This window comes from Paralichthys olivaceus, chromosome 12 (assembly GCF_024713975.1).
Source record: "Paralichthys olivaceus isolate ysfri-2021 chromosome 12, ASM2471397v2, whole genome shotgun sequence".
NCBI classification, from domain to species: Eukaryota; Metazoa; Chordata; class Actinopteri; order Pleuronectiformes; family Paralichthyidae; genus Paralichthys; species Paralichthys olivaceus.
In genome coordinates this window covers 21,786,934-21,812,932 of record NC_091104.1, presented here as the reverse complement: position 1 = coordinate 21,812,932, position 25,999 = coordinate 21,786,934, and the positions used below count along the sequence as shown (strand labels likewise).

At 41.9% G+C, this 25,999-nt stretch overlaps 3 protein-coding genes across 11 annotated transcripts in view; 1 reads left to right on the top strand and 2 right to left on the bottom strand.

Moving 5' to 3' along the window:
* LOC109628030 (zinc finger MYM-type protein 4) overlaps positions 1-12,740 on the bottom strand; it is a 22,491-nt gene extending 9,751 nt beyond the window's left edge. Inside the window, exons 1-18 of one of the 8 annotated variants that reach the window (XM_069535745.1) lie at positions 12,572-12,740; positions 9,976-10,567; positions 8,369-8,421; positions 8,137-8,286; positions 7,897-7,960; positions 7,016-7,212; positions 6,649-6,773; positions 6,129-6,363; positions 5,773-5,985; positions 5,424-5,574; positions 4,781-4,896; positions 4,322-4,684; positions 4,065-4,215; positions 3,485-3,660; positions 3,187-3,334; positions 2,446-2,559; positions 2,137-2,177; positions 1,190-1,319 (exon numbers count right to left, since the gene is read on the bottom strand). In XM_069535745.1, the coding sequence (XP_069391846.1) occupies positions 1,190-1,319; positions 2,137-2,177; positions 2,446-2,559; positions 3,187-3,334; positions 3,485-3,660; positions 4,065-4,215; positions 4,322-4,684; positions 4,781-4,896; positions 5,424-5,574; positions 5,773-5,985; positions 6,129-6,363; positions 6,649-6,773; positions 7,016-7,212; positions 7,897-7,960; positions 8,137-8,286; positions 8,369-8,421; positions 9,976-10,531 (2,983 nt within the window). In that variant the 5' untranslated portion in view covers positions 10,532-10,567; positions 12,572-12,740. Of the gene's footprint in view, positions 1-1,189; positions 1,320-2,136; positions 2,178-2,445; positions 2,560-3,156; positions 3,335-3,484; positions 3,661-4,064; positions 4,216-4,321; positions 4,685-4,780; positions 4,897-5,423; positions 5,575-5,772; positions 5,986-6,128; positions 6,364-6,648; positions 6,774-7,015; positions 7,213-7,896; positions 7,961-8,136; positions 8,287-8,368; positions 8,422-9,975; positions 10,568-10,662; positions 10,762-12,293; positions 12,436-12,571 lie in introns of those variants that run through there. The other 7 variants (XM_020084887.2, XM_020084885.2, XM_069535743.1 and 4 more) reach the window with 7 other exon arrangements.
* adprs (ADP-ribosylserine hydrolase) lies at positions 12,328-17,402 on the top strand. The gene is made up of 7 exons (XM_020084890.2): positions 12,328-12,468; positions 13,872-14,247; positions 15,579-15,675; positions 15,789-15,996; positions 16,142-16,329; positions 16,481-16,581; positions 16,757-17,402. The coding sequence occupies exons 2-7, from the start codon at positions 14,058-14,060 to the stop codon at positions 17,134-17,136; spliced, it is 1,164 nt and encodes a 387-aa protein (XP_019940449.2). The 5' UTR covers positions 12,328-12,468; positions 13,872-14,057; the 3' UTR covers positions 17,137-17,402.
* LOC109628032 (b(0,+)-type amino acid transporter 1) lies at positions 17,038-25,999 on the bottom strand. Of its 2 annotated transcripts, none has more exons than XM_020084889.2 (6): positions 25,162-25,999; positions 19,366-19,499; positions 19,035-19,164; positions 18,828-18,952; positions 18,643-18,730; positions 17,038-18,501 (listed from the first exon to the last, which is right to left on the bottom strand). In XM_020084889.2, exons 1-6 carry the CDS (start codon positions 25,858-25,860, stop codon positions 18,271-18,273), a joined length of 1,407 nt encoding a protein of 468 aa, XP_019940448.1. In that variant the 5' UTR covers positions 25,861-25,999; the 3' UTR covers positions 17,038-18,270. The 2 variants fall into 2 exon arrangements, with proteins under 2 accessions (XP_019940448.1, XP_069391855.1); XM_069535754.1 differs by lacking the exon at positions 25,162-25,999 and adding an exon at positions 22,070-22,907.

The window sequence follows — 25,999 nt, the reverse complement described above, 5'->3', positions numbered from 1 at the left end:
GCGTGGCTACAGTCGTTTCTTATTATTGTCCATGCCTACAGTGTGGCATAACATTGACTGGTCTATAACTCCTGACAATTATTCTGCATTATTCTATGCTAAATAGAAGATTAATTATAACCCCAAGATATCAAATATTACCTCAGTTCAGGTAACTCAATATTATATTCCACACTGCATTTAGTTAATAGTTGATTTTGGTTTCCTAACTAAATTTTTACTTTATAATTCAAAGTTGATCATGTGATTTTTATTATTAGACAACATCAAAACATAATAACAGCTTCAAAGTAAAAGCAATGAAAGCCATTAATTAATGACTATTAAGAGATCATGAGCGATTTTCAACACATCATGTGATGTGAAGTAGAAAATTGTATAAAACTTTCCACATTTCTCTATGAAGACAGATTTCAAATAGGTTGGAAATCTTGCACTATGTACAGTAAAGTGACCTGGTGTACAGTGGCTTCAAGAATTAGTCAGACTCCATCACTTTTTGCTTTCTGAGGGATGAATGCAGTCAAACAAAGAGAGGTCCTTGAAGAAAACCTGGACTGGACTGACCATGGCCCTGAGACTGGAGTTAAGGTTCCCCCTCCAGCATGTGAATGACATAAAGCGCCCAGCCAAGACAGTGGCTTCTAGACCGGTCTGACTGTCCATGAGTGGCAAGGCCCAAACTATCGCCCAGCAGAGCATATGTAGAGACCTGAAGATGGCAGCTCAGGATAAACTGCCCAAATCCAGGTTTGCGATGCTTGTAGAGACTAAGGTCCATGATTAGGTAAGTCATGATGCAGTCGGTTGTCTACGTGGACACGTGATTAAACAGTTAGTATATATTGTGGACCTTTGAAGAAGAATCTGAGCGGTCATTGTGGCTAAAGGGGCTCTTATAACATGCTTAGTTAAGAGTATGAATACTTGTGTATATGAGATGTCAGGGCTTTTTTCCCTTTCTAATACACGTTTTAAAAAAATGTATTTGCAATTTCATCTGGTAAATGTATACAAAAGGTGAAGGGGTCTAAATACTTTCTGAAGCCACTCAAAATAGGTCCTGTGGCACATGTTAGTGTTGGGATGCTACTACACAATGTGAAGCTCAGCACGTTTTACCAAAACTGCTGAGCAGATGTTCTGTGAACTTAACTACCAGAACATGACAACATGCTTTTCTAGTTACCTTCTGATTCAATGGGCAGCTGGCACATGCTCTCTTGGTCCATGGTGAAGGGTCGACACAGAACCGACTTGTTCTTCATTTGACGTCGACGGGACACAGGCACACGCATGGCGTCAGTCTGTGTACTCGCCTGGACACAGACAATTCAAATAAAAGGAGAGTTTATTTTTTAACTAGATCTCAAATCTGATATTTAGACAAATTGTTTATTGGCACTGATATTGTCATGTCCACAATTAAATATAACTGAGACATTCTAGCATATCGCCCAACCCTAGTATGGTCAAGTACACCCTTTTAAAGAGCAATGAATATAATTCTTAAGAATATTGTCTGAAATTTTAATTAAGAATAATAAAATATTCTTGATAAATAAAACAACACACAACCACAACAATAAATTAAAATGGACTCGCTGGCTCTGTTAACAAAAATTGCTCTTGAATAAATATTTAACATCTGGCCAAAGATATATGTTACCAGCTCAGTAAACAGGATGGGTTGTTTAAGGTTTACATGAGCTTTAGCTTTGTATTGTATTAGGTTAATATTCCATAGTTTCCTCTATTGTGTGTGTGAACATGTGTGTCACGAACTCCGGAGCGAATCAACAGAAACACAAAGTAAACTTCAGTACTGTTCAGGTGCTAGTAACCAGCGATTAGAGTTGTTTAAGTGTAAAGTGAGGTCAGCAGGAGTGTGGAGGGAGACTCAGACACGGTACAAACCATCGGCTGCTCCACTTCCACACTGATCCTGAAACAACTGCGCTAAGTGAGAGAGCGGGGACAGGGCCTGTGTGTGTGAGTGTAAACTCTGCTCGCTCCCAGACTTAGAGAGAGGATATGAGAGACAGAGCAGCTAAATGCAGGCGCACTGGTGCAACATGCAGAGGCAGAATGTTCCCACCCCTGGTCTAACCTGTAACAAAAACCCAAAGTACATACATGGTCATGGTTCTTGCCGTCAATGGAGGTTGGAAGAGCTCCTGCAAAAGAGAAGACAAACTATAACAACACTGTAGAAATACATATCATAAATACATATACCATGACTACCATAACTAAATAATATTATATTAGTTGATTAAATTCAATAAAGAAAAATCTCTACTTCTCACTAGAAACAACATTTAGATAAGTAATTCCTATGTTGGATGGTTGTAAGGAGCTTTGTCCAGGACAAGTGTCTCAAACACAAGAGAATCGGGTATGTACTTTGAAAACAGCCGCCCAGAGTTATGTGTATAAACTAACCAGTCTGAGCAGTATCTGCTGACACACTAGGCTGAGTGGCAGAGCCGCTGGCCAATGAGACGACATCAGCTATGACAGGATTCATCTTTGAGGAGTGGTGTGGCTGGGTAGGAGCTAGAAGAAAGACAGAAGGGACTTTACAATCCAAGCCCACGTGTAAAATTATATTTAAGATTATTTGAACCTTAAGTTAACTTTTTACTTAAGGTCCAGTGTGTAAGATTTAGGTGAAAGGGATCTATTGTCAGAAATTGAATATAAAATAATCCTTGTGATGTTTTCACTAGTGTGTTTCATCTAAATTGTAGAACTTGTTGTTTTCTTTCCCCTAAAATGAGCCTTTATATTTTCATCAGGAGCGGGTCCTCTCTACAGAGGCCGCCATGTTTTCTACAGTCACCCAAACTGGACAAACTAAACACCTTTCAAGTTTCTATGACAACTGAAGGCGACCACAGGTTCTGTTTCATGTTTGGAAGGAGAGGGTGAGGTGAGGGGTATTCGGCTGAAACATTACACTCCACCACTAGATGTCATTAAATTCTACACACTGAGCCTTTAAGCTAAAACTTAAAAGCTACTTAAACATATCTCCAACTGTGCAGTGAGGTGAGAACATTCCCAAATCACATTCCCACTCATATTTTATCTTGGATGAGCTTTCACAAACTCTGCTCAACACCATATCAACACAAAGTTGACACGAGTTACCATATGGTGTCTGTGGGGCCGTTCCAGTACCGTTACTGTTGGTGATTTGACTTGTCTCAAAATGATGGTGGCAGTAATGTAGAAGGCAGGGCAGGTAACAGAAGTTACGGACTGAACCCAAACACTGCAGCTTCTCCGTCATGTAGCCCTGTTTCCTACAACTGTCACATCTCCCCATCTGGACAGAAGATGACGGAAAGAAACAGGTGGAGAGGAGGGACAAAGGAAATAAGGATAAGCAGAGAGAAACAACCAGAAATGACACATACTAAGATGCTTCTTATAGTGTAAGACACTGAAGATTGTGATGTGAAATTCAACTCCTTACCCCATAGTAGATCACAGTGTACTGGGACATGCAGTGGGGTTTACAGAACTCCTCAATCTTGCCGCCATAATGACTGTGCAGCATCTTCTGGCTGATGCTGGAGCAGTAGGAGCAGGGACGCCAGGCATTATCCTTGTTACGAGAGGTCAGCTCATGTTTGTAGATAACCTTACAGTCTGAAACACATGACAAATGGGATATTGCATATTTTATATTACAGTGGAATAAACATGTTTTTCTGCCCCAAAAGTAAAATGACACTTCAGCTCTGTCTGAAATCACTCACTAATCCCAAAACAGTTCACTGTACAAGTTACCAGCGGATAGGAAATGTGTGGATTAAGTTGGTGGTTTTAGACACAGCATTTAAAACTATATTCATTATGAATTTAAAAGAATAAACGACCAGAGATGTAGTTTCTCATGATTTGAATCTAGTTTTATGAAGACTGTGACTGAAGTGACCAAGTCAACTGGCAATAATTACACAAAAAAAATGCCAGGCTTCAATTATTCACTTAGTCGATGTAAATAACAGAGGTGAATAAAATGTGAAAAAGTCATTTCTGTGTGAACTCACTTTCACTGCAGAAGACCACTTCCTGTTGGTTGTAGCTGATGCTTTCAAAGAGGACCTTCTCCCGTTTACAGCATTCACACACTGCCAGGATATTTTTCTGGGTTTTATATTGTTCACAGCACGTTGAACTGCAAAACATAGAAATACGACCCTGCAAGAAAAAATATAGCATAAATGTTGTCATCTTTATGGATATGGTCAAGTGTGTATTTAGTGAGAGTCTACATATACACATGCTTTTGACCTGTGCTCCTTACTTGGTGACTGAATAGTGTTGGCTTGCTGCTGAAGTGTTTGCTGCACTGATGGCAGGTCAGTCTGGAGGTGTCAATGTGTCCACCTTCAGTTGTTTTTGAGGGCTGACCAGGGTGTACTCTGGTTGGTGCTTGCCCTGGGACAGAGGGGGAGGACAATGCTATGTAGGGAGGCACTACTGGGGGCACTGAGGTATGACTGGGATGATGGCCTGGGTAGGGGACTGAAGATGGGTAGTCCTGAGGAATGGGAGGAACTGAGCTGGCACCAGCAGAGGGCCCTGGTTTGGCTGCATCTCTGATGGAGGGGTCCCTGAGAGAGGAGGTTCCATTGGTCAGGTCTGGCTGAGAGGGGTGTCCAGATTTCTAAAGAGACATGGAGGAAAAATAAGACAGAGCAATGTCGAAATTATGAGAAGATAAGGTTTAAACCAGGCTATCGTTTGCTACTGGTGCCTTTACCCTAAATATGGAAACACAGTCATAGGAGCAGAAGTTACGAATGGTGCCGTCCACCATGGCCAGATGATACTGAGGAACAGCTGTCACCTTACACAGGCTGCATGGGAATGGAGTACCTGCAGTAAAATAAAAATAAATCGAAAGGATTTGATTAGCTGTTAAATATTGCTAGTATGAGAGCATGTGTTTTGAAAACTGAGCATGATTTTCAAGTCTTCTGCATTTAAAAAGGTAGGGTTGGTGATTTGCTTCTTAAAAACACTTTCTTATTTCTTGAAATCCTCTTTGCGTCCAAAAAGTAATTAATAAATGAGGTCTTCTGAAAAAAAAAAACTGAATTGAACTGATCGGCCTGGTCTATCACTGACTGACCTGCCTGCGTGCACCATGCCCTGCTCTTACTGCACATGACCAGACTCTTCACCATCTGGAGGGAAAAAGTTGGCGTCAAGCAGCTGTAAGGCTGTAAGTGTTCATATGACCGTAGTTGTGAGAGGGCCGTTGGGAGGGGTTGGGACGTATCGGTTGCTTATTTAAAGTGTAGCAGGCACTTGCTTTTCCAGGATTACCAACCCTAGCTTTATGAATGCATACCCCTCCCAAACTGGCATGCGAGTGTGTGTCTCTGCCGCGTGTGTCTTACCGCTGAGCATATGTCGGGGTGGTCGGCTCTGTTCAACACAAAGAGGTGAACAGTAAAGTTGAACTTTGCCCTTTTGGTCTCGTTCCATGATGGTGGAGGACACCACCGCCATCTTGTGACAGTAGGCACAGTCCACTGTCTTTCTGCAGGTCTTCACAAAAACAATTTAGGCGTTTACATTTTGTATCAATAGAACATGCTTGATAAGTGGCCATTTTATTTGATATTATGTGATTTCTGGTTAGCGAAGCTTAAAATGTATTTTTTCTTTATGCCAAATCTATATAACCATGTCATAAATACTGAAACATCCTAATTTCAGAAGGAAATATGTTTCACAGACACATACCTGTTTGTAGGTGCCAATGCAAGTAGGACTACAGAAGTTGAGCTGAGATCTTTCCACTGTGAGAGTCTGACAGGAGCCTGAGCTGCTATTACAGTAAAGTCCGCAGCCTTCACAGCAGTTCATGGCTAAGTGACGCATCTTGCGCCATGTTACAAAACAAGCATCACCACAGAGCCTGTGCAGACGACCTTGATGGGTGACCTCATGCTCAATCTGCAGCAGATGACCCCAGTCAAACATAAGGACACAAGAGAGAGAAGAAGATAAGGAAGAGAATTTCTGGAAGAAAACCTGATTTTGCTTTTTAGGCACACTGACCAAATCTTTTCTTACAGTAAAAGTTCCAAGCCTCTTACCCTATTGGTAACTTTGCAGACACTGCAGAAGGGTTTCTCAGGCTGTCGCTCCACTGGTTTCTCAGGCGGCTTCTCTGGCTTCTTCTCCAGTCGTTTTTCAGCCCATTTGTCAGGAGGCTTGTCATTATGTTTCTTCTTGTGTCTAAAGACAGACAGACAGAACTGGCCACAGAAGTGCATGTATGTGTTTTCATCTGCGGGAATCGTGATCATGTCCCTGGGCTGAACGATCTCCCTGCAAAGAGAGAAGCACAGGGAATAAACACAGTGGATGAAAACATACAGAGTGATGGCAGAACAGAGGGTTGGAGCAAACTAGAAAAAAGTTATATATTGTATTTTATATGACAGATGTTATTACTTAAGGAGGTTATGATTCTGTCTGTGTTCGTTCTTGCTCTTCTAGTTTTTAATATGCAATCAGGCTCTCAATGGAACAGTACCGCCAAGATCATTACCTGGAGGTGTAAGAAATCTGCAAGAAACTATTGTTCGAGTCATGTATGTCGGTAACGCGTACCTGTTGCACTGGAAACACAATCTATTCTTGGGTGCTGGAGGCAGATGTCCAGTCAGACATACTGTGGAGCAGAAGAGCTGCGTCGAACCTTTTCTTTGGAATGCTGTTTGGCCTTTCAGCAGAACCTAAAACCATTTGCAGAAAAATAAAAAATTACGAGAAATAAATTACAATGAACAGAAAAAGGCTGCATCATTGCCCAAAGTCTTGTCATTAATATACTGTAGCTGACCAATATATAGATCAATTGATGCATTTCCAAGTCAATGTCATGACATTTTTGAAATTAATGATGACGGGATTTGTTCAATATTAAAAACACATATGTGGCCCATTCTTACACAAAGCAGCAGAGTTACAACTGTACCTTAGAGCAGCCACTGCAGCGAACACTACCAGGAACAGGAGGCTGAGGTGGGCGTTGGGGCACTGCTGCCAAAGCTGGTATTGAACCTTGGATTGAAATTGTTGGTCTCACAGGAAGCTGAGTCATAGCTTGTAGGACTGTACCTCTACCTGGGATAAAAATGGCTGCTGGGGGTGGGGCAGGGATTGCCGCTGGCACTTGGGTAAGAGGAGAAAGGTTGGTAAAGAAACGCTTGCAAGTCAAAAGGGAAAAAGCATCATCTTTCATTGACTGCTACATTAGGTCATGGACTGGTGAAGTCACATTTGTGATTATATGAATAGAATATCAGAGGTTCTGTAAAATTAAAAGGGCTCTTTCATCCCAGTGGCCTTGTTCAGACCTGGTATTAACATCCATCCTAAGAGCTCTGATCACAAGTGGACAGCTCCAAGTTCATGATACACACCTGGAATTAAAACGTATCCTGAATGTGTCTCCTGGGACTACTTGTGATCAGATCTCAGGTCCCTGCTCTATATACAACTTAACATGCATGTAATTTCAAAGTATCTAAGAGGAGGAAAAATATGTTTGATTCATAGTGAAACTGAAGGGGGTCAGAGACATCAGCTGACTAGTCTGTCCTTCATATGTGTTGCTCCAGACACATTTGTGTTCACACAGTAAAAAGAATGTGGCCTTGTGCGTCCCTCCTCCTCCTCCGTGTGGTGTGAGGAGGTGATCTCAAGACACATTACAACAGAGCTGCAGTTGTGATCAGACCACTCAGGACAGGGTCCAGGTCTGAACATGGTCAATATAACCAAAAACAACTGCTGTCGTTTCAAAAGAGAGCAAAAAATGTACAGTGAAAAAAGCAAAACAACTTATCAACTCACCAGCAGGAGACACAAAGGTGTTTGCTCCTCCTACAGAGTAGACAGAACTGATTCTCAGCTCTTCCTGAAATGATTAAACGTAAGAAATGTGATTTTCTTTATGTCGTTCACGGTGCCTTCCTCAGTATAAGCTGTTAGCACCTTCAGTAGTTTGTTGTTTTAATTCAATATTAAATAATACGACGCAGAGAATAGAAACATTTAAGCTGCACATTTGTCACATCCTTTCCTCACACGTACCTCCTGATGCTCCAGCTCCTCTTTGATTTGCCTGATGGAGCTCTGAGGCAGTAAAGCAGCGTCGTAGCCCTCATCAATAGGCTCATCTTTAATATTGATAGTCGGAGACGTCGGGGGATTACTGTCCTCCACCGGAGCTGCTTCTGACCGCTGAAATATCAATAATAGTCACGTTGAATAACTTAAGATTGAAAAATAACTTCAATAGCACCTTCTTGATTATCTTGCCCACCTCTCCCTGCTGGCTGTCCTCTGTCTCCTCTCCCTCGTTCAGGGCACCACCATCTGACAGGGAGGGAAAAAGATTTTTAGATAAAAGAACACAGTAGCACCTAAATTTCAAAACTCAACCAAACATTTTTCAACCCACAATATCTCCCAAGTAACAATGAACACCTAGGGCCTGATCTACTACTTCTTTGTGAGTTTAAAACATGTGCAAATGTGATTTCACTCGCAAAAAAACATGCAAGCTGATCTACCAACAGTGCACACTGAGGACTGCGTGTGGAATAACAATTCCATTTAGTATGTTTGCCTTGATGAATATGCGATATCAGGCATTTCTACCCGAGTGCACAAAATATTGGGAGGAGTAGATGCAAATACTTTAATTTAGAACATGCATTGTGATTTACAAAGCATGAAAAATAATTGTGCAGATTGTGAATTTGTGCGTCTATATTTAATACGCCACAGCGTTGCACACAGATGGCTGCAGTTATTGTGGTGAAGAGGAGACGGCATGGAAGAAATGGAAGGAATGGGTTTTTACTGCTCGTGTTAACATGTTTGGATTGACAGAATCAAAAATAATCCAGACCTATCATTGGCATCTCTTCCACTGGCCCCCCACCTGTTTTATTTGCTGATGTTTTTTTTATTATGAGCTATTTGTCTTTTGTTCTACTTATGTCCTGCCATCTTCTCTTGATTTCATCGGTTGTTCTTTTTGTTTTACCCACAGCATTTAATTTCTCGCAGATTCTCTCCCATATGGCTTTTTGTTTAGTTTTATTTATAAAAAAACTCTTTGCTGTAGCTCAACAACTTTTTTCTTTGCCTCTTCCACTAACACCAGGTTTTTAAACACAAACACCAAAAAAGGCGATTGACTCCATTCCCTGTTGCTAGTAGAGGAGTTTCCCTGTCTGTTTTTCCCCCTGGTGAGTCATGTACGACTTCATTAGTGCACTGGGAACCAAAAAGCTCTCTAGCAGCTCTGTTTTTCCATTGTTGCATCTTGTGCGATATGAAGGAAGAATTTACTCTTCAAGCTGTGGCAAAGATGAAAAACACAAACAACAAAGCAATAAGTACACAGATGTTCCTGTCTATTCACTCATCAAATACAGAAAAAATACAGAAGAGGAAGAAATTAACGTGTTCAACCAGGTGTCATGTTGCATGTCTCATTGCCAACAGGAACCAAAGACGATAAAAAAACCTGTGTCTTCATGAAGAGCCATTTGACCTGGGAGTGAATGCATTGCAGACAAAAGCCAGACGTTAGTGGCTGTTAGTGGGTTTTTTGTCCAGTGGAAAAGGGGCTTCAAGCCCAGCCACAGGAAACGGGGCCACACATGATCCAGACATCATCTAGATTATTTTCTCAGACTTCTACATCTCCCTTCACTGCCACAGAAGACATTATGTTTTTACATGCTAAATACAGCTTTCAGCAATAAATTAATTGAACTTGATGTGTAAAATTACTAGAGTACGTCTTTGATTACAGCTGGAAAAAGAATAGTCTTAGATCAATAAGGTGGATAGTTACAAGTAATAAGGCATTAGGGGCCCCCTCTTTGAAACTGTCTACGTTGTAGGACCTCTTACCTCGGCTGTTGTCAGGTGTGTTGTCCTGGGAGGAGTGGGAAGTGTTGGCAGACTCTGTGCTCTCATCCCTCTCTTTCTCCTCCTCCCCTCCTCTGGGCTCATGAGTAAAGGGATCGCCTTGACTTGAGTTGTTCACCTTGTCCGTTTTGCTTTTTCGTCTGTTTGCCTTATCCACATCGACGTCCTCCAAGGAGCCCATTGGCAGGGCAAAGTGCCAATCTTCATCATCTTCTTCTGGCCCGTACAGAGGAAGGCCATCCAGGGCATCATCAAATGCTGCCCCTCCACTTCCTCCTCCTCCTCCTCCTTCATTGGTTCTCATGGTAAATGAGGAGGGTCGGCCAGAAGGAGGGGAGGAAATGCGGGGAAAGGGAGATTCTACCACCTCCTCATCCATCTTTTCTTCTGGTCTACTGCCATTGCTATCATCTTCTTCAATCGGTTGCTGTTCCTCTTGTCCTGATGTTTCATCTACTGCTTTTGTTTCCTCCTGACCTCCACTCTTAGAAGAAGTGGCAGAGCCCCTAGAGGATTCAGCGAAGTCTCCCAGCCCCATCACTTCATCAAACACTCTGGATAGGTGCTCCTCATGCTGTAAGGGAGAGAGAGGCTTGTTAAATGAGGTATTTCAAGAAGCAAACTCATGTCAGCTCTTTTTACCCGTCTACACTTGATTACCAAACTTACAAAACCAGTTTCATGTAGATCTTTTTCCACAGAATATCTATCAAGACAAAAAAGTTATAACTGTAAAACTTTTACAAGTACATATAACCTGAAGTACAGTTTTTAAAGAAAACTTTCACAAACCTTAAAATCTAAATGCATTTCTAAATACAGAGTGAACAACCGTGATTTGCCAAATAAATTATAGCGAATAAAAAATGATCTCAGACTTATGGACCCCACTTGTTCTTAGATGTATAAGATAATACCTGATCAGCCATGACTACAAACCAAGTCACTCTTCAGTTTGAGTTATGTGTAAAGAGATTTTTTCAATTCTCAATGTTTGCATACTATGCACACGAGGCACAAATCCTGAGGTTGGTCCCAGATACAAAACTGGACCCTTTATGAATCTGTTCTCCATAAAGATAAACTACATCCAGCCTCAGATATTAAAAAATGTGGAAACTTCCTCACTAGCCTGCTGCACATAGGGAGGGCCAGTTGTGCAAATTGTGTGTTCACATAGGCTCTGACGGTTACACACTAATGTACGTTTGTTATGGTGTAATGTGAGCAGTTAAATTCACGCTGTCATAGCATAAAAAGCAAAGGTGGCACCAAGTACATCAGTGTAGGCTGCATATGACTAATTTACACCAGTGTTTTTATTGCAGTCAAGATGTCTGCCGTGAAAACTATTAGTGTAGCAAATGCACACACTGCAGCTCCATCTTCATCCACAATAGAGCTGACTGTTATAAATTCATCTGACCAGCAGATGCCCCTGCTGTACACACTGCCTGCAGCAACAACCCCATTTCAACACGTTCCTCTTGGCACAATCACTTAGTTATAGAATATTATAGAATAATTACCCCAAACACAACAATCACCAAAATAATTTCAAGCTGTTATCTTAAAGTCTGGGTTGCAGTGAGAAACACAACTCATGTCTTTAATGAATACAACTTCTTCATGTTCGTGTTTGAGGGAACTAAACCAAGAACCCTGGAGTTGTCAATATCTGGTTGTTATCGGTAATAATGGCTACGGGCCGCGTTCAGTCCATTCAGTTTTATGGAGGAGTAATGACCAGTCTATTAAAATGTTGGTAATTTATATCATTTTAGTAAATCCATTACTCAATACAAACCAACAAACCAAACCAGCAACTCAGATCATGTCATACTTGCCCGAGACTGCAAATAAACTTCACGTTTAAGTCATTCGTGTGTCAACATTCAACTTCAACACAACCTCCACTATTGTTCGCTGCAGCCCTGTCTCTGCTGCTGAGGAGCCAGCAGTAATGCTGAGGAGCCAGCAGTCAGCTGCGGCACAAAGTTGCAGCACTGCTCTCATGCAGACTCGTATGATCCAAATGACCTGAGTCACACTGGGCTGAATGTGCTCACGATCATTTGTTCCAGGCTCTTGAATGGAGCTCGGCGGTGGCGGCGCGCATCAGAGCTGAATAGCAGCAAGCTACAGGGTTTTAAGCTAGCTGGCTAACGTTAGCATAAATATGCACATCTCGACCGGAAGCTGGCCCGCAGTCGCAGCGCGTCGTGCAAGTTAAATCAGCTAAAAGATCGGCTTTCCGCCCGAGAGTCGCCGTGGCCGAACACGATGTGTGCATTTCTTACCTTTAACCGTTTTAGTCTAAATTCCTCGGAATCCGCCATGTTTTAATTACGATGCAGACGCCGCGCTTCTCGCGCTCCCACCCACCTCCACGGAGGGTTCTGGGTTTTGTATGCGAGAAGCTAGCAACAACAAGAACGCTGCCCAGCGGAGAAACAAGCTAGACGGCTAACAGCGGTAAGTTCCCTGTGTAGAAATGTAAGCGTGTGGTCCGGGTGTACTTCTGAAACAATGCGACATGGAAAACACAGAGAGGACGACGGAGGAGTTGAAGCGTTACCGTGTTTCGTGCTGCTCCTGGCTGAAGGTTCCACTCTCTGACGCTCGCCTGCCCCAGACAGAGGATGTGTATGTGGAACAAGCGCTGCCTGCCGTCGTGATTAAATCCACAGCGTGCGCACCGTGCAGGACCATCGACTTATCACACACAGCACACATGCGATTTATTGTTGCGCTCTGATTTGCTCACATCATCACACCCTCCGCCACAATTTGCTTAACTGCTTTCTAAAAAAAAATAAAAATAATAATAATATATATATAATAGCGCACTGAGAATAACACGATCATTTTAAGTCCCAAAAATAGAAGTGAAGATGAAAATAGCAAGTAAAAATAAAAAATAGAAAGTGTGTGCGGGGTCAATTCAGAACCAGTTTCTCTTAGAAATAAATGAAAAAAAGTGAAAATAATTTACTCGAGATAGTAAACTAGTACTTAGCTAAACTGGCAGTATAAGTAGTAATGATAATATTAGTAAGTAATATGGAATATTGTACATGGTATTGAACATGTGATAAAAAAAACTAATATCAAACACTAATAATTGTATTGCACATGAATATTAGTACTGCACGTGAAAAAAACAGAGTAATAGTAGTGCAGTAGTGTAAACTAGACATGTTGATAATTTGAAATTTTATTGTGTACGAATATGTTTTTATTCCATTTTCCAATTATCTTAAGTCTTTGCAAAAATGTGTTTCATTCCGTCATGGCAGTCTATTGCAATTGAAAAGAATATTTATGCAAAGAACATCGTGTATTGCTGATTGCAAGAGATAGATAGATAGATTGATTAGACTTTAATTGTAAAGGTGTGTTTCCATGGAATAATAGTAGAAGTAGCTCTGGATTCAAACATGTAGATTTAGATTTAGGTGCTGTTCTATGATTATTCATTGAGTAACATCATAGGATCAGAAATAATCAGTACATGGTTTCTCCTCTCTGAGATCTGAGCTCCTGTCCAGTAGATGTCGCTGTTAACGAAGGTGCAAATGTACCGTAAAGCCGAGAGTATCTCCGCACACAACATGTCGAATACTGCGTTCTGCGGGAATAAACAAGCAGTAAACAGCAGGTGAACCATCGGACTGAAGACCCAACATGTCTGATGGGTTCATGTCACAGCTTCATCTCCTGGGGGCTGAAAATAGCATGTTCCCCCGGAATCTTTGGTTGCATTTACTATGTCATTTTCGGTATCGGGCGTATTTCCTTCCATAGAAAAGCTCGAAGTAGAACAGACGGCAGCCTGTCTCCTAATGACAGACCGATCTATGTGTGTGTACATCTAGGTGGGACGACCCCAACCCTTAAAGGGGTCAAACGAGCACCGGGACGTTTTCAGGAAGCAGCAGAGAGGAGCCGATCGAGCGACATCTGTTGTTGTTGTTGTCGTCACCTGCACGTCTGGCTGTCTGGTCCGCGGACTAGCTCGAGGTTTTCTCGGTGTGGGTTGACGTCTCTTCGCCGGCGGGTGAATGGCTATGTCGGCGGCGAGAGCGGCGGCAGCAGCGGGGGGCCAGGCGTCTTTGTCCCGGTTCAGAGGAGCGCTGGTCGCGGCCGTGCTCGGGGACTGTGTCGGCGGTGAGTTTGAAGGAGCGGAGGAGGTGCCCATGGAGAGTGTGCTGCAGCACCTGAACGGCCTGGACGACGAGACGAAAGGGGAAGGTCAGTGAATGCACCAGGTTTCATATCATTCTGCACGAGATGGTAGCATCGATGACCGAAAATAGATGGTTGTTCTCAGAATCCAGGCCCACTGCGACAAAATCGCACCTCTCAAATCACAGGTGCTTTACGAGCTAGAAATAAAAAATTCAAGGCAAACAAAAGAAAATTGAAGATTAATTACAGCAATAGAGCACAGATAGAGAATACAAACAATGCTGCAAATAAGAAAACAGTCCAAACATTATGATGTGCATAAAGAAGGCACAATATGTATCTGTAAGAGAGATTTACATTTGCTAGATGGATCTTCTCAGGGAGGTTGTTCCAGTGGTTCCCTGGTCCTCAGCCGGGACTGCAGATGAATTTGACATATACAGCACAACACTGAATACTTCACAACCTGCTGTTATTCAGATACATGATTTTAACTTAAAGCAACAGGGTGGCTCATCCAATCACTCTAATTTGAAAAATAACCAATTATTGGGAAGTAGTCATCAATTGGATTTTTTAAAGACAGGTAATGTTTACATTACAATGGCAGTAGGGATGTTGTAATACCAAACATTTAGTAACTGATACCATGACATTTCCACGATTCCCATAACCCAAGTCGATACCACTGCAAAAAACAAAACAATAAATCCCATTTAATTCAACACACACTCTTTGAACATACAAAAACAATAATGGCTATGTTGCCTTCAAGTAATAAATGACTATTAACCTATTAACATTATTAATTAAAACAGTTACACATAGGACAATTATCAGATTTCTGTTATCAGTTCAATGACTGTAAGAAAACAGAGGAGGCTGCACACATAATGTGTAAAGTGAGTGCAGGTCAGCGGGGGAGTGAGGAGGGAGGGAATGGGGCAGGGCAGTATGGCAGTACAAGGACAAGCACAAGCAGCAACCATCCTGCAGCAGCAGGTTGGTATTATCCGTCCCTCGGGTACTGTTAAATAAAAAAAAAAGATGTTAGGATATATACCATGAAGCCTTGATTTTGTGAAATGAGGTCTATGTACAACCTCAAATTGTAATCAATAATGGAGGTTAAAAGGTTAAAACCCCAAATGATTATATTATTATTATTGTAAGATAAAGTGGTTTGTATATAATATTTAATTTAATGGAGTTATTGTTTCAGCTTCGATTCTGGACAATGAAGTTTGCAGCTGCAGTCTATATTGTAGATCATTTAACAGATCATTTATCTCAACAGTGGAAAAATATTAAAGATATGTGTGATGCAAGATGTTAATGCACTGGTGTGTGTGTGTGTGTGTGTGTGTGTGTGTGTGTGTGTGTGTGTGTGTTAGGTATTCTTGAGTACAGTGATGACACGGCAATGGCACGTTGTGTGGTCCAGTCTCTACTCACCCGTACAGGCTTCGATGAGCAGGACATGGCTCGCAGGTACACAAACACACAGTGTTATTAGTATCTACCATGTTATTACAGTGAGAAGGTAATATGGGGACTGTGCTCACAAAGATACCAGCTAAACCTCAGGCATCTCACCCCTCCAGGTTTGCTAAGGAGTACAGTGCATCCCCTGGCCGTGGTTATGGTTCTGGAGTGATCCAGGTGCTGAAGAAGCTTTCCTCTCCACAACTCAGTGACGTGTATCAGCCAGCCAGGGACCAGTTTAATGGTCGGGGCTCCTTTGGGAATGGAGGGGCCATGAGGGCGGCTCCCTTCGCTCTGGCTTTTGCCGACATGGCCGACGTTAAAAGGGTGAGCAGAGGGTGTCTTTGTGGACTCAGTTCGTATTAAAGATCTTATCAAATTAAAGACCAAAGACTTGCATGAAGAAAGTGTCCTTATTATTTATCACTGACAGGTTGGTCTGTTTCTATTTCTTTTTTTCTTTCGTCTCCAGTTTGCCCGTCTTGGCGCCATGCTGACCCACTCCTGCTCTCTGGGTTATAACGGAGCAGTGCTGCAGGCATTGGCTGTGCACCTCTCCCTGCATGGGGCGCTAGACTTACCTCAGCAGTTCATCAGCAGGCTAATCACAGAGATGGAGGAAGTTGAGGGAGATGAGGCAGCACGCAGTGATGCCAGAATGTAAGTACTGTGCACTTAAAGCCTCTGTGTCTGCTTTAGCACAGATCTGATTCAATCATGTCTCCTGGGTCCATAGTTTGGTTTTATTAGTGAGGAAGTGTGGAAACTCATTATTGAGAAATTCAATGTTTTCTGTGGTGTGTCTGTGCAGCCTAAAGGAAGCAGAGATGCCGTTCAGTGACCGCCTCCACAGAATCAGAGACCTGATGGACAGGAGCAAGGTCAGCATCGAGGAGGTCATCTCTGAACTGGGTCAGTATCTGTTTCAGTATGTTTCCTTTCATCTAGCTTTCCACCCGTTGTCCATTCCATCTTAATCACATTTCTCATATTCCTCCCTTGCCTGTGATTTAGGTTCATAACAGAGTAGGGCATTAACAATGTGTATTTCAAGTCTTTCCCATCTATAAATTGTCTTTATTTCCAGGTAATGGTATTGCAGCGCTCCACTCAGTCCCTACCGCCATCTTCTGTGTCCTCCACTGCCTCCAGCCCCGCAAATGCCTCCCAGAGAACTACAGCGGCCTTGAGAGGACAATAGCATACAGCCTGGCCCTGGGAGGGGACACAGACACCATAGCCTGCATGGCTGGGGCCATCGCTGGGGCCCACTACGGCATTGAGGCTGTTCCACAGTCCTGGATGAAGTGCTGTGAGGGGGCACAGGATGCAGACATTAACGCAGAGCGCCTTCACATGCTTTACCACCAGCCGTCACAAGGTGGCGGGAGCGGGACAGGGGGCCAGAGCCGTGAATACAAGTCAAACACTTCTAATGGCACAGAGAAGAAAAGTGAAGCAGAGTGATGCTTCAAATATATTTTTCAACAAAAGGACTCTCATACACAGACGCACACATTAAAACATACACAAGAGACACAAACATTTTTCAGTGTTAGACTTTTTTGGTCTGCATATGCATACACAATAAATTATACACAATCTTACCTGTTTTTTCCTGTTTTGTGATGAACAATCTTTTGTTATGTGAAAGTTGCACTATGAATTGGCCATGTCTTGTTTTATCCTTATGGTGGATAATTATTTAATAAAAAAAGAATGTATTCACACAATCTGTATGAGTGCATACTTTGAGTTAAGACTCACTTGTTTCAGGGAAGTCTCTTCTAATGAGATCTTATCTTCTACCCCAGTGTCCACTCACAGTGGATGAAGACATTTACAAAAACACACTGCACATAAACTGAGTCATGCACAAACCTGAATACAGCATGAAATGGTTGACTGCCAGTACCTGCAGCCATACTAGCAGATGTGTGAGGCTTTACTTAACACAGCAGTGATGGGAGCTAAATGCTAATGTTAGTTGTTGCAGCTCTATGATCCTTTGCAGAAGAATGATTAGTTGATAAAAAGACAAACCAAATTAAAGCTTCCCAATGAAACCTTGTTCAAATCTGCTAGATCTAAGTCCACACACTCAAAAATACAGTATCTGCTCCTTAAATATGCCTGATTTCTTTTTGCCTGGGTTCTGTCGTGGCTCATGTTATATTTTAATATCAAGTTTCATAGAAATCTGTTCAGTAGTTTTTGCAAAATCCTGCCATCGAACATACAAAACAAACCAACCAAGAAACAAATGGACATGAGTGACAATATGCTTGGTGGAGGTAATAACAGATATTATCTTCCATTTATGCACATACTCTGCTTTGCTACTTAGCATTAAATGTTGCACAGGTAAACTTTGGAGAAAAACTACCTTTCCAAACAGGCAACACATACCAGAATATTGTGATAAAATTATAAAAGTTTTAGAAATAAACTTAGCATCAGATTGCAGTTTCCAGCAGCACTGTCTATAAGATGTTAAAATCTGTGTGTTAACAGCTGAGGAGAGAATATAACCCGCAGGGCCCGAGTGTCATTGTAGAAAACAAGTGTCTAGTTTAAAAGCAGTTTAATAAAGAGAGGAAATCACAGGTTTTTCTCTACAGGGGCGACCTCTAAGAACAGCTGCAGCAGCACTGTTAACCTTGTTAACAGGCCTGGGCAGAGCCTGTAATGGATGAAGGGAATGTAGATTAAGATCCCACTGAAGATAAATAAAGTCACATAGAGGTATTCAATCTGAGGATTGTCTATGATGGGTGCCAGCACAAGGAATACTGCTGCAATGAGGACCAGGATGGGAAGTATAATGGGAACCTGCGGAGAGAGGAAGAAATAAATGTGACAACAAATAACACAATAACACAACCTTGATCCCTCTCTCTATATCTTATCTTAACAAGCTGTGATTATCAGATCAGTGTTGAAAGAAAAGAGAAAAACGTGTGTCACACTGACCCTGTACGGCCTGGGGAGCTCTGGCTTCTTGATCTTGAGATAGAGGAGTCCAGACAGGGTGATGGCGTAGAAAAACCAGGCAGTGAAACTGACAACAGTAAAAAAGATACATGTCAGGTAAACACAAACAGGTTGTATATTTATTTTCTGAAGAAAGGAAGAAGAAACCCAGACCCCGCCTTCACCTGAAGAAGTTAACGATGCTCTGGAAGTCTCCTGGGATCAGCACCACCAGAGAGACGATGGTGGTGAAGATCAGTGCCGGGGACGGAGTCAGTCTGTGGACGTGAGCCATGGACAGAATATCTGGCTACAAAACAAACACAGCCCTGTGAAAACAATCTCACTCCAAACAATTTAACATATTCTCTGTTACATAAAGAAATCATCACCATGTGTCCTTCCCTGGCAGCAACAAAGCACACACGGCCGCCGCTGAAGAAGGTCCCGTTCAGTGAGCCAAAGGCTGACAACGCAGCGGCCACAGACATGATCCAGCCCCAGCTCCCTAACACCTTATTCCTGTGGAAGGAGGAAGGAGGACGTTTTTACACAAGCTGCAACAACCACTTTCAAAAGACGCCTGCTACAAGTAGAACGAATATCAAGATTTATTTTCACAGTGTAAAGGTTCTCATCACATTAAAGCCCCTTTGTTTATCAGTTATTTTAACATCAGAATGAACCCACTCTACCACAATGTGTGATTTGGTGCTGCCTTACCCCCAGGTAACTGCTACTGCGCTGGAGGACATGAGCTCTTTGGGCGTCATCACTGTCAGGTAGCTCACATTCACTAGCAGATACAAGCCAGTCACCAGAGAAATGGCTATCACAACTGCCCGAGGAAGGTTGACCTGAGACAAAAATATACTTTCACTTATTGTGTATTTATTTTGTTTTATCTATTGTTTTTAAAGCGGACTTTGTGTGCAGAGCTTTTTTTAAACAGTCTTTGTTGCATAGTGAAGTTAGAAGATTTTGTGCTCATCCTACCTGGTTTATCTGCAGTGAAAAATATATTATATTTAAAAGATTTTCATTATATTTTAAATAAAAGAGTTTGCTATATTACTGTTCATGTTTGTGGTTTATGTTGTGGAAAATCTGCTGAGCAACGGTCAACTCATCAGTGAAGCTTGGCCAAGGAGAAAATCTGAATTTATCCATACAACATACATGACGCTCTCTCATAAATCTGAAGTCTGCTTTCCTGCAGTCACTGCAGTCACTGCCTTTGACCTTCGCCAAGCTCTCGCACTTTCCAAACACAACAACCAGTTGCACTATGCCTCAGAGAGGACAAGACAGTGTCTATGGAAATTCCATAACAGTTTATATATAATTTCAAATGATTTACTACACTGGTGTTATTTTTTAAATTTCATGTTGTTATTTTAGGTCTGTTAAGCAACTGACACAATCTGTAGATCCACATTCACTACTTTTCAGTATAGAAACTCTGTAATTCAGCTTGATATGAAGCATTGCAGCATTAAAAGGTCAGATTCAGTTTGAAAAGGAGGTGCAGGGGTGGAGGTGGGTTGTGGCCTGCAATGGAAAGAGGATGAGTAGAAGCTGATTCAACGAGATTTGCAAATTGAGTGAAAAAGGAGGACAGAGGACAGAGATCTGCTGCAGTAAGTTTACAGACGTGTCTGAGCTTGACTTTGTGTCCTGCTGCAGCGAGGTAACTATGATTAATCATAGAGTAATGTATAAGGGATTCATTTTGAAAGGCTGTGACCCACAGGACCACAAATGTTTCCGTCCTTGTTTCCTTATACGCTCTGCTGGTGGTTGTGGGTTATTTTTTCAACGACGTTAAGATTAAGATTAATTTATAACTTGAAAATGATTGACATCATATTCTTTTATGAAGGCCCAGATTCCCAGAACAAGGTTCACACTGACAACATATATCTTATTACTGCAGGGGAAAAAAAGAAGAAAAAGAACTGAGATCTACAAAAAATACCTAAGGTCTACCACGAAAAGTCATATAAACTTTAGTGTGACCTGCTTTTTCTGCCAAAGAATAATATGAAATGCTTCAAACTGCCACCTGTTGCTGCGCAATTTGACTTCACAGATAAATATATACACCTGCATCACATCGTTGAGAGTTGGCACTTTGTTTACTGGTCTACACAGAACTGTGTTGTTAATTGGTTGTTAATTTATAACCATTATTGGCAATAGCTCTATCATTACCATTGTCATTGCTTATCCCTTCATCTTCTTGGTAAAAATACATTATACATTGATACACCTCTCTATTTATAAATGATCTATGATAAAAAGCCATTCCTAGAGTGCTCAAAGAATACTGAGTCCCTTTGATTGCAGTCTCTACTTTCAGATTTTCTACAATGACAGTGCTGCTCTGTGTGAGCGCCACTAGCCCTCCTATTACTATGCATGTCAGCGCTACTACTTTGGCCACCAAGAAGACCACTTGGATTCTTACAGCAAGGCACACATTCAGGATATTGACTGTTGCAACAAGCAGTATGGTCGCAGCAGCAAAACTCTTCACTACCAGCTGTGGAGGAGGGCAGCCCACGTAGAAAGGTGCTGTGGCATATTCTGCAATGCTAATCGATATGGCCGCGATGCCGAGCGGCTTCACGACCAAGAGAAAAGTGACAGCCGCGAAGAAAGCAGGACATGACCCATAGATCCTCAGTATGTAGATGAATTCCCCACCAGATTCAGGGATGATTGTGCCGAGCTCAGTGTAGGAGAGCGCTGCGAACATAGCTACGATTCCTGAAACAGCCCAGATTAACAGACTTGCTCCAGGACTTCCCACGTAGGCCAGGACGAACTGTGGGGACATGAATATGCCAGATCCGATCATTGTTCCCGAAATCAGAGCCACGCCGCCAATCAACCCAATTTCCCGTTTCATATTCATGCTTTCAGGGCCTTTGTCCACCATGGCCGCGCCGTCTGGAGAGCACAAGTTCAAGTTCACTGTAGCTGTTATGCAGCCTTGTGGAGCGAACACTGAGATAACACACTGATACTGTCTGGCAAACCAGTAACTTGTTATAGGCCTGTAAAAACTGTTTATTGTAAGCTTCCTAAATGTAATATTAACTTCACTGTGGTTTGTGCAGCTCTTAACCCACAAAGTTCATTGTCACTGATGTGGATATGAGCATTATACATGTATGTTGTATCTATGCTATAATTTACTGTCAAATCTTGTTTATGTGTGTGACTTATAAGTATGATCTTAATCTCTTGAGGAGGAGTGATCGACAAGATCAATAAACCATGAATAAAAAATTTGTTATGATCTTGATTGTCGATCTAGTATAATCTTGGGTTTGACACTTACATAAGTATATAACTTCTTTAGTCAAATATTTACCAACAGCATACTTCCAAAGTGAACTTACTTCTGAACAAAACTTACTTCTGGTTGTTTCAGCTCCTCAGTTAAATAATTCAAAGTGTTCCAGCCATCATAGGACCACAAGCACTGATAGAAAGCAACACCAATGGAGTTGATACCAACATTTGTTCCCTCAAACGACCTGTCAAAGTTCTGAGTGTTTCCCTGGAAAAGCATCACAAAGCCTCCGAGCACGATCACTGCCAGTGCCAGCACTTTGACGACCATGGAAACCACCTGGATGGCGGTGGCCAGGCGCACGCTCAGACAGTTAACAATGGCAAGCACCACGATGCTCACTGCAGCCACGCACTTCACCAGCACCTGTGGCGGGGCGCAGCCATCGTAAAACAGGGCCACGACATATTCAGCACAACTCAGGGCGATTCCTGTGGCACTGGCGGGCCTCATGACCATGACGAAGCTGAAGACAAACATGAACGCCACCCCTTTCCCCGCTGTCCGCAGCATGTAGATGTACTCTCCGCCGGACTCTGATATCACTGTGCCCAGTTCAGCATAGCAGAGGCCTCCCAGCATGGCTATCAACCCAGAGCAGGCCCATATAACCATGCTGGCCCCAGGGCTGCCAATAGTCGATAGGACATACTGGGGAGATATGAAGATCCCAGATCCCATCATGGTTCCAGCGATGAAGGACACTGCTCCTACTATCCCCACTTCCCTCTTCAGGTTGAGCCTCTGTGCTCCTTTCTCCATCGTTTGAGATCTGCTGCTTCCTCACAGGCATGCAAAGATCTAGTTATTGACAATCAGAGCTGAGTGACGTTAGATTAGGAGAAAAAAAACAAAAACAAGGTGCAGCACACTAAAACAAGGTGCAGCACACTAAAACAAGGTGCAGCCAAGTCATACTTTTCATTACATATTTCTTATTGCTTTTCACCAGGGGCTTCTTTTATTGCTTTACTGTATCCGTTGTCTTGCATGTGTTTTCTGTCTATGAAGCACTTTGTAAATGTGTTCTTGAAAACTGCAATATGATTTATACAAATTGTTGTTCTTATAATTTGTATTATTATTATTATTATTATTATTATATCTATCTTGTACTATGGTCTAAAATATTACTTCCAGTTGCATTCTCTTATTGGTCAATCCCCATGTCCTATAATGCATCTGATATTGATTGATAAGTGCATTGAGTTTTACACTTCAATTTCAATTCAAAAAATAAACAAATCAAAGTAATACTGTTGCTTGTACTTTATTTTTCTCAGTTTTTTCCTCTGTATTACTTTCACAGGGCAAAGACAAAAAGAACATTTATTTGAATTAATTTAACTTCTCAGTCCTACTATTTGGACTAATCTGTCAAAAACAAGTATGTTAAAATAATAACAATAAACTATATGTTGCATCTCCCTATTTTTCTCCTTCGATACTCATTTTCTGAATTTCAGCTGTAATAGATACTTCAGATCCAAATGTGTTAGCTGGGAAGAAATGTGCTCTCATCTCGTGTGCGTTATGCATATGAAAATGCATTCAGCAATACCTGCTTTCCATGACTAACACATAATTCTATAGTGAAACACCACTGAAGCCTCTGACATCATCCTAATTGATGCTGACATACCTGCTGTTTAAATCTAATTGGTAAATTGAGGCTTTCACTTCGTCACCACAACAGTTTATCACTTTCATCATTTCATATGCAGGATGCAGGAATGTCTCCGCAGCACAAACACACATGGGCAACTTGACATGCTTGTCATGTTACAGTGCGTCATTCATGAGAATCGGTGTGATTATAGATGCAGTTGATGTGATGAAACTTTTGCAGCTATAATTTCCCTTCAATTGCTGTTTTTATTTTTAAGTTTTGTTGTGAAGGACGATGACGATGTCGTCTAGATAAAGTTATAATTTTCTATCTTTTCAGCAAAGTTTGATATTTAACTCTGAATGCAGAGATACATTTAATGAGAATTATAATGATAATAATATCACTGTGTCACAGAAAAAGTACATAATGGAATAGTTTAACCAAACTGCAATGTTCAAACAAATGCTTTAAAATAACTGAATGGATATGTAATGGAACGGGATGTGTAGCTTGTCTTGTTGCTGAAGTGTGTCTCATTCTGATGAACCCTAACCCTAACCCTAACCCTTCTTTTTGCTCTGAATGCTCTATTATTTAAATTTTTTTTATTTGAATAAAATTTAAATTAAATGAACTAGTGAAAACATCATGAGGATTATTCTACATTAAATTTCTGCTAATAGTTTCCTTTCACATCTCACACACTGGACCTTTAACCTTTTACAAATTGTAGTTTTCTTTAGCCCAGAAAAGGTCCTTTATATTTAAATACTTTATATTTACATTGAGGGGGTCCTCTCTATGGAGGCCGCCATGTTTTTTACAGTAGCCCAGACTGGACAATCTAAACACCTTTAGAGTTTTTATGATGACTGAAGCTACCACAAGTTCTCTATCATGTTTGGAAGGGGAGGGTGAGATGAGGGGTGTTCAGCTGCAACATGAAACTTCACCACTAGAGGTCACTAAATTCTACACACTGAACCTTTAAATCACTTTGTTTTTTTCTTGTCTAAAATGCTCTAATAAACGTTTCATTCATTCATTCACCATTACCTTCCCTATTCCTGATAAGACTTTGTATTTTATTTTTTTAATGTTCTATTTAAAATGAAAGATGATTTTACAGTACTTGCAAATGACTGATCTAATCTTATCTACTTACTGGTTTATTACTTTATAGTTATCACCAGACTTCATCATATTAAAAAGACTCCCTCGCTCTTTGCTTGCTGCAGACTCACTGCTATGACATATATACTGTATCAAGTCCACAGGGCAGTGGATATACAAGACCAAACATTAACTGAATTGATTTATCCCCAGTATATAGACTGTATCTTGGGTGACGTGATGGTTTAACTGATGGGAGTCTGCAGCAATAATTCGACTGCTTTTCTCCACCTGTGTAAACAGGTGGAATCTTATTTTATCTTTTATGCTGATGATGGGAGAAACAGGTCATCTCAACATTGACTGTTTAATGTTCCCACGTCATTTCATCAGTGAAAGAACACATTCCACGTATCTCCCTTTCACTTACCTCTGGACGTTTCAACTCCTCAGTCACATAATTGAGATTGTTCCAGCCATCATAGGACCACAGCCCCTGGTAGAAAGCAATGCCAATTGGGTTGATGCCCACATTTGTGTTTGCAAAAGAGTCTTTAAAGCTTTCATTGTGGCCTCTGATAAGCATCACCACTCCTCCTATAATGATGACTGCCAGGGCCAGGACCTTGGCCACCATAAAAAACACTTGCACTGACATGGAAAAGCGCACATTGAGGCAGTTCACGGTGGCGAGGGTGATGATAGCAACTGCAGCCACGCACTTCACCAGCAGCTCTGGAGGGGGGCATTCTGGGTAGAAAGGAGCCACCACATACTGAGCAAAACTCAGAGCGATGCCAGCGACGCCAGCAGGCCTCACAAACAACACGGAGCTGAAGATCAGCATGAAGGCGACGACCGGCCCTGAGGTCCTGAGGATGTAGATGTACTCTCCCCCAGACTCCTGGATGACGGTGCCCAGCTCAGCGTAGCAGAAGGAGGCCAGAATCACGAGGACGCCACAGCACGCCCACACCACCAGGCTGGCTCCAGGGCTGCCGATGGTGTACAGCACCGTCTGTGGGGACATGAAGATCCCAGATCCAATCATCGTGCCTGCGATGAGGGACACGGCTCCTGCCAGCCCCACTTCTCGCTTCAGGCTAAGCTTCTCTGTCTTCTTGTCCATAATCACACCATCTGTTGTCTGACACCTTAGCCAGCGGAGAAAACGCTCTAATTATGTGGCCAAAGTCACTCTTGCACCAACCCAGGAAGTTAATTATTACGTGGGTGGGTCGTACAACTATTTATTTGAGCCTGTGTAC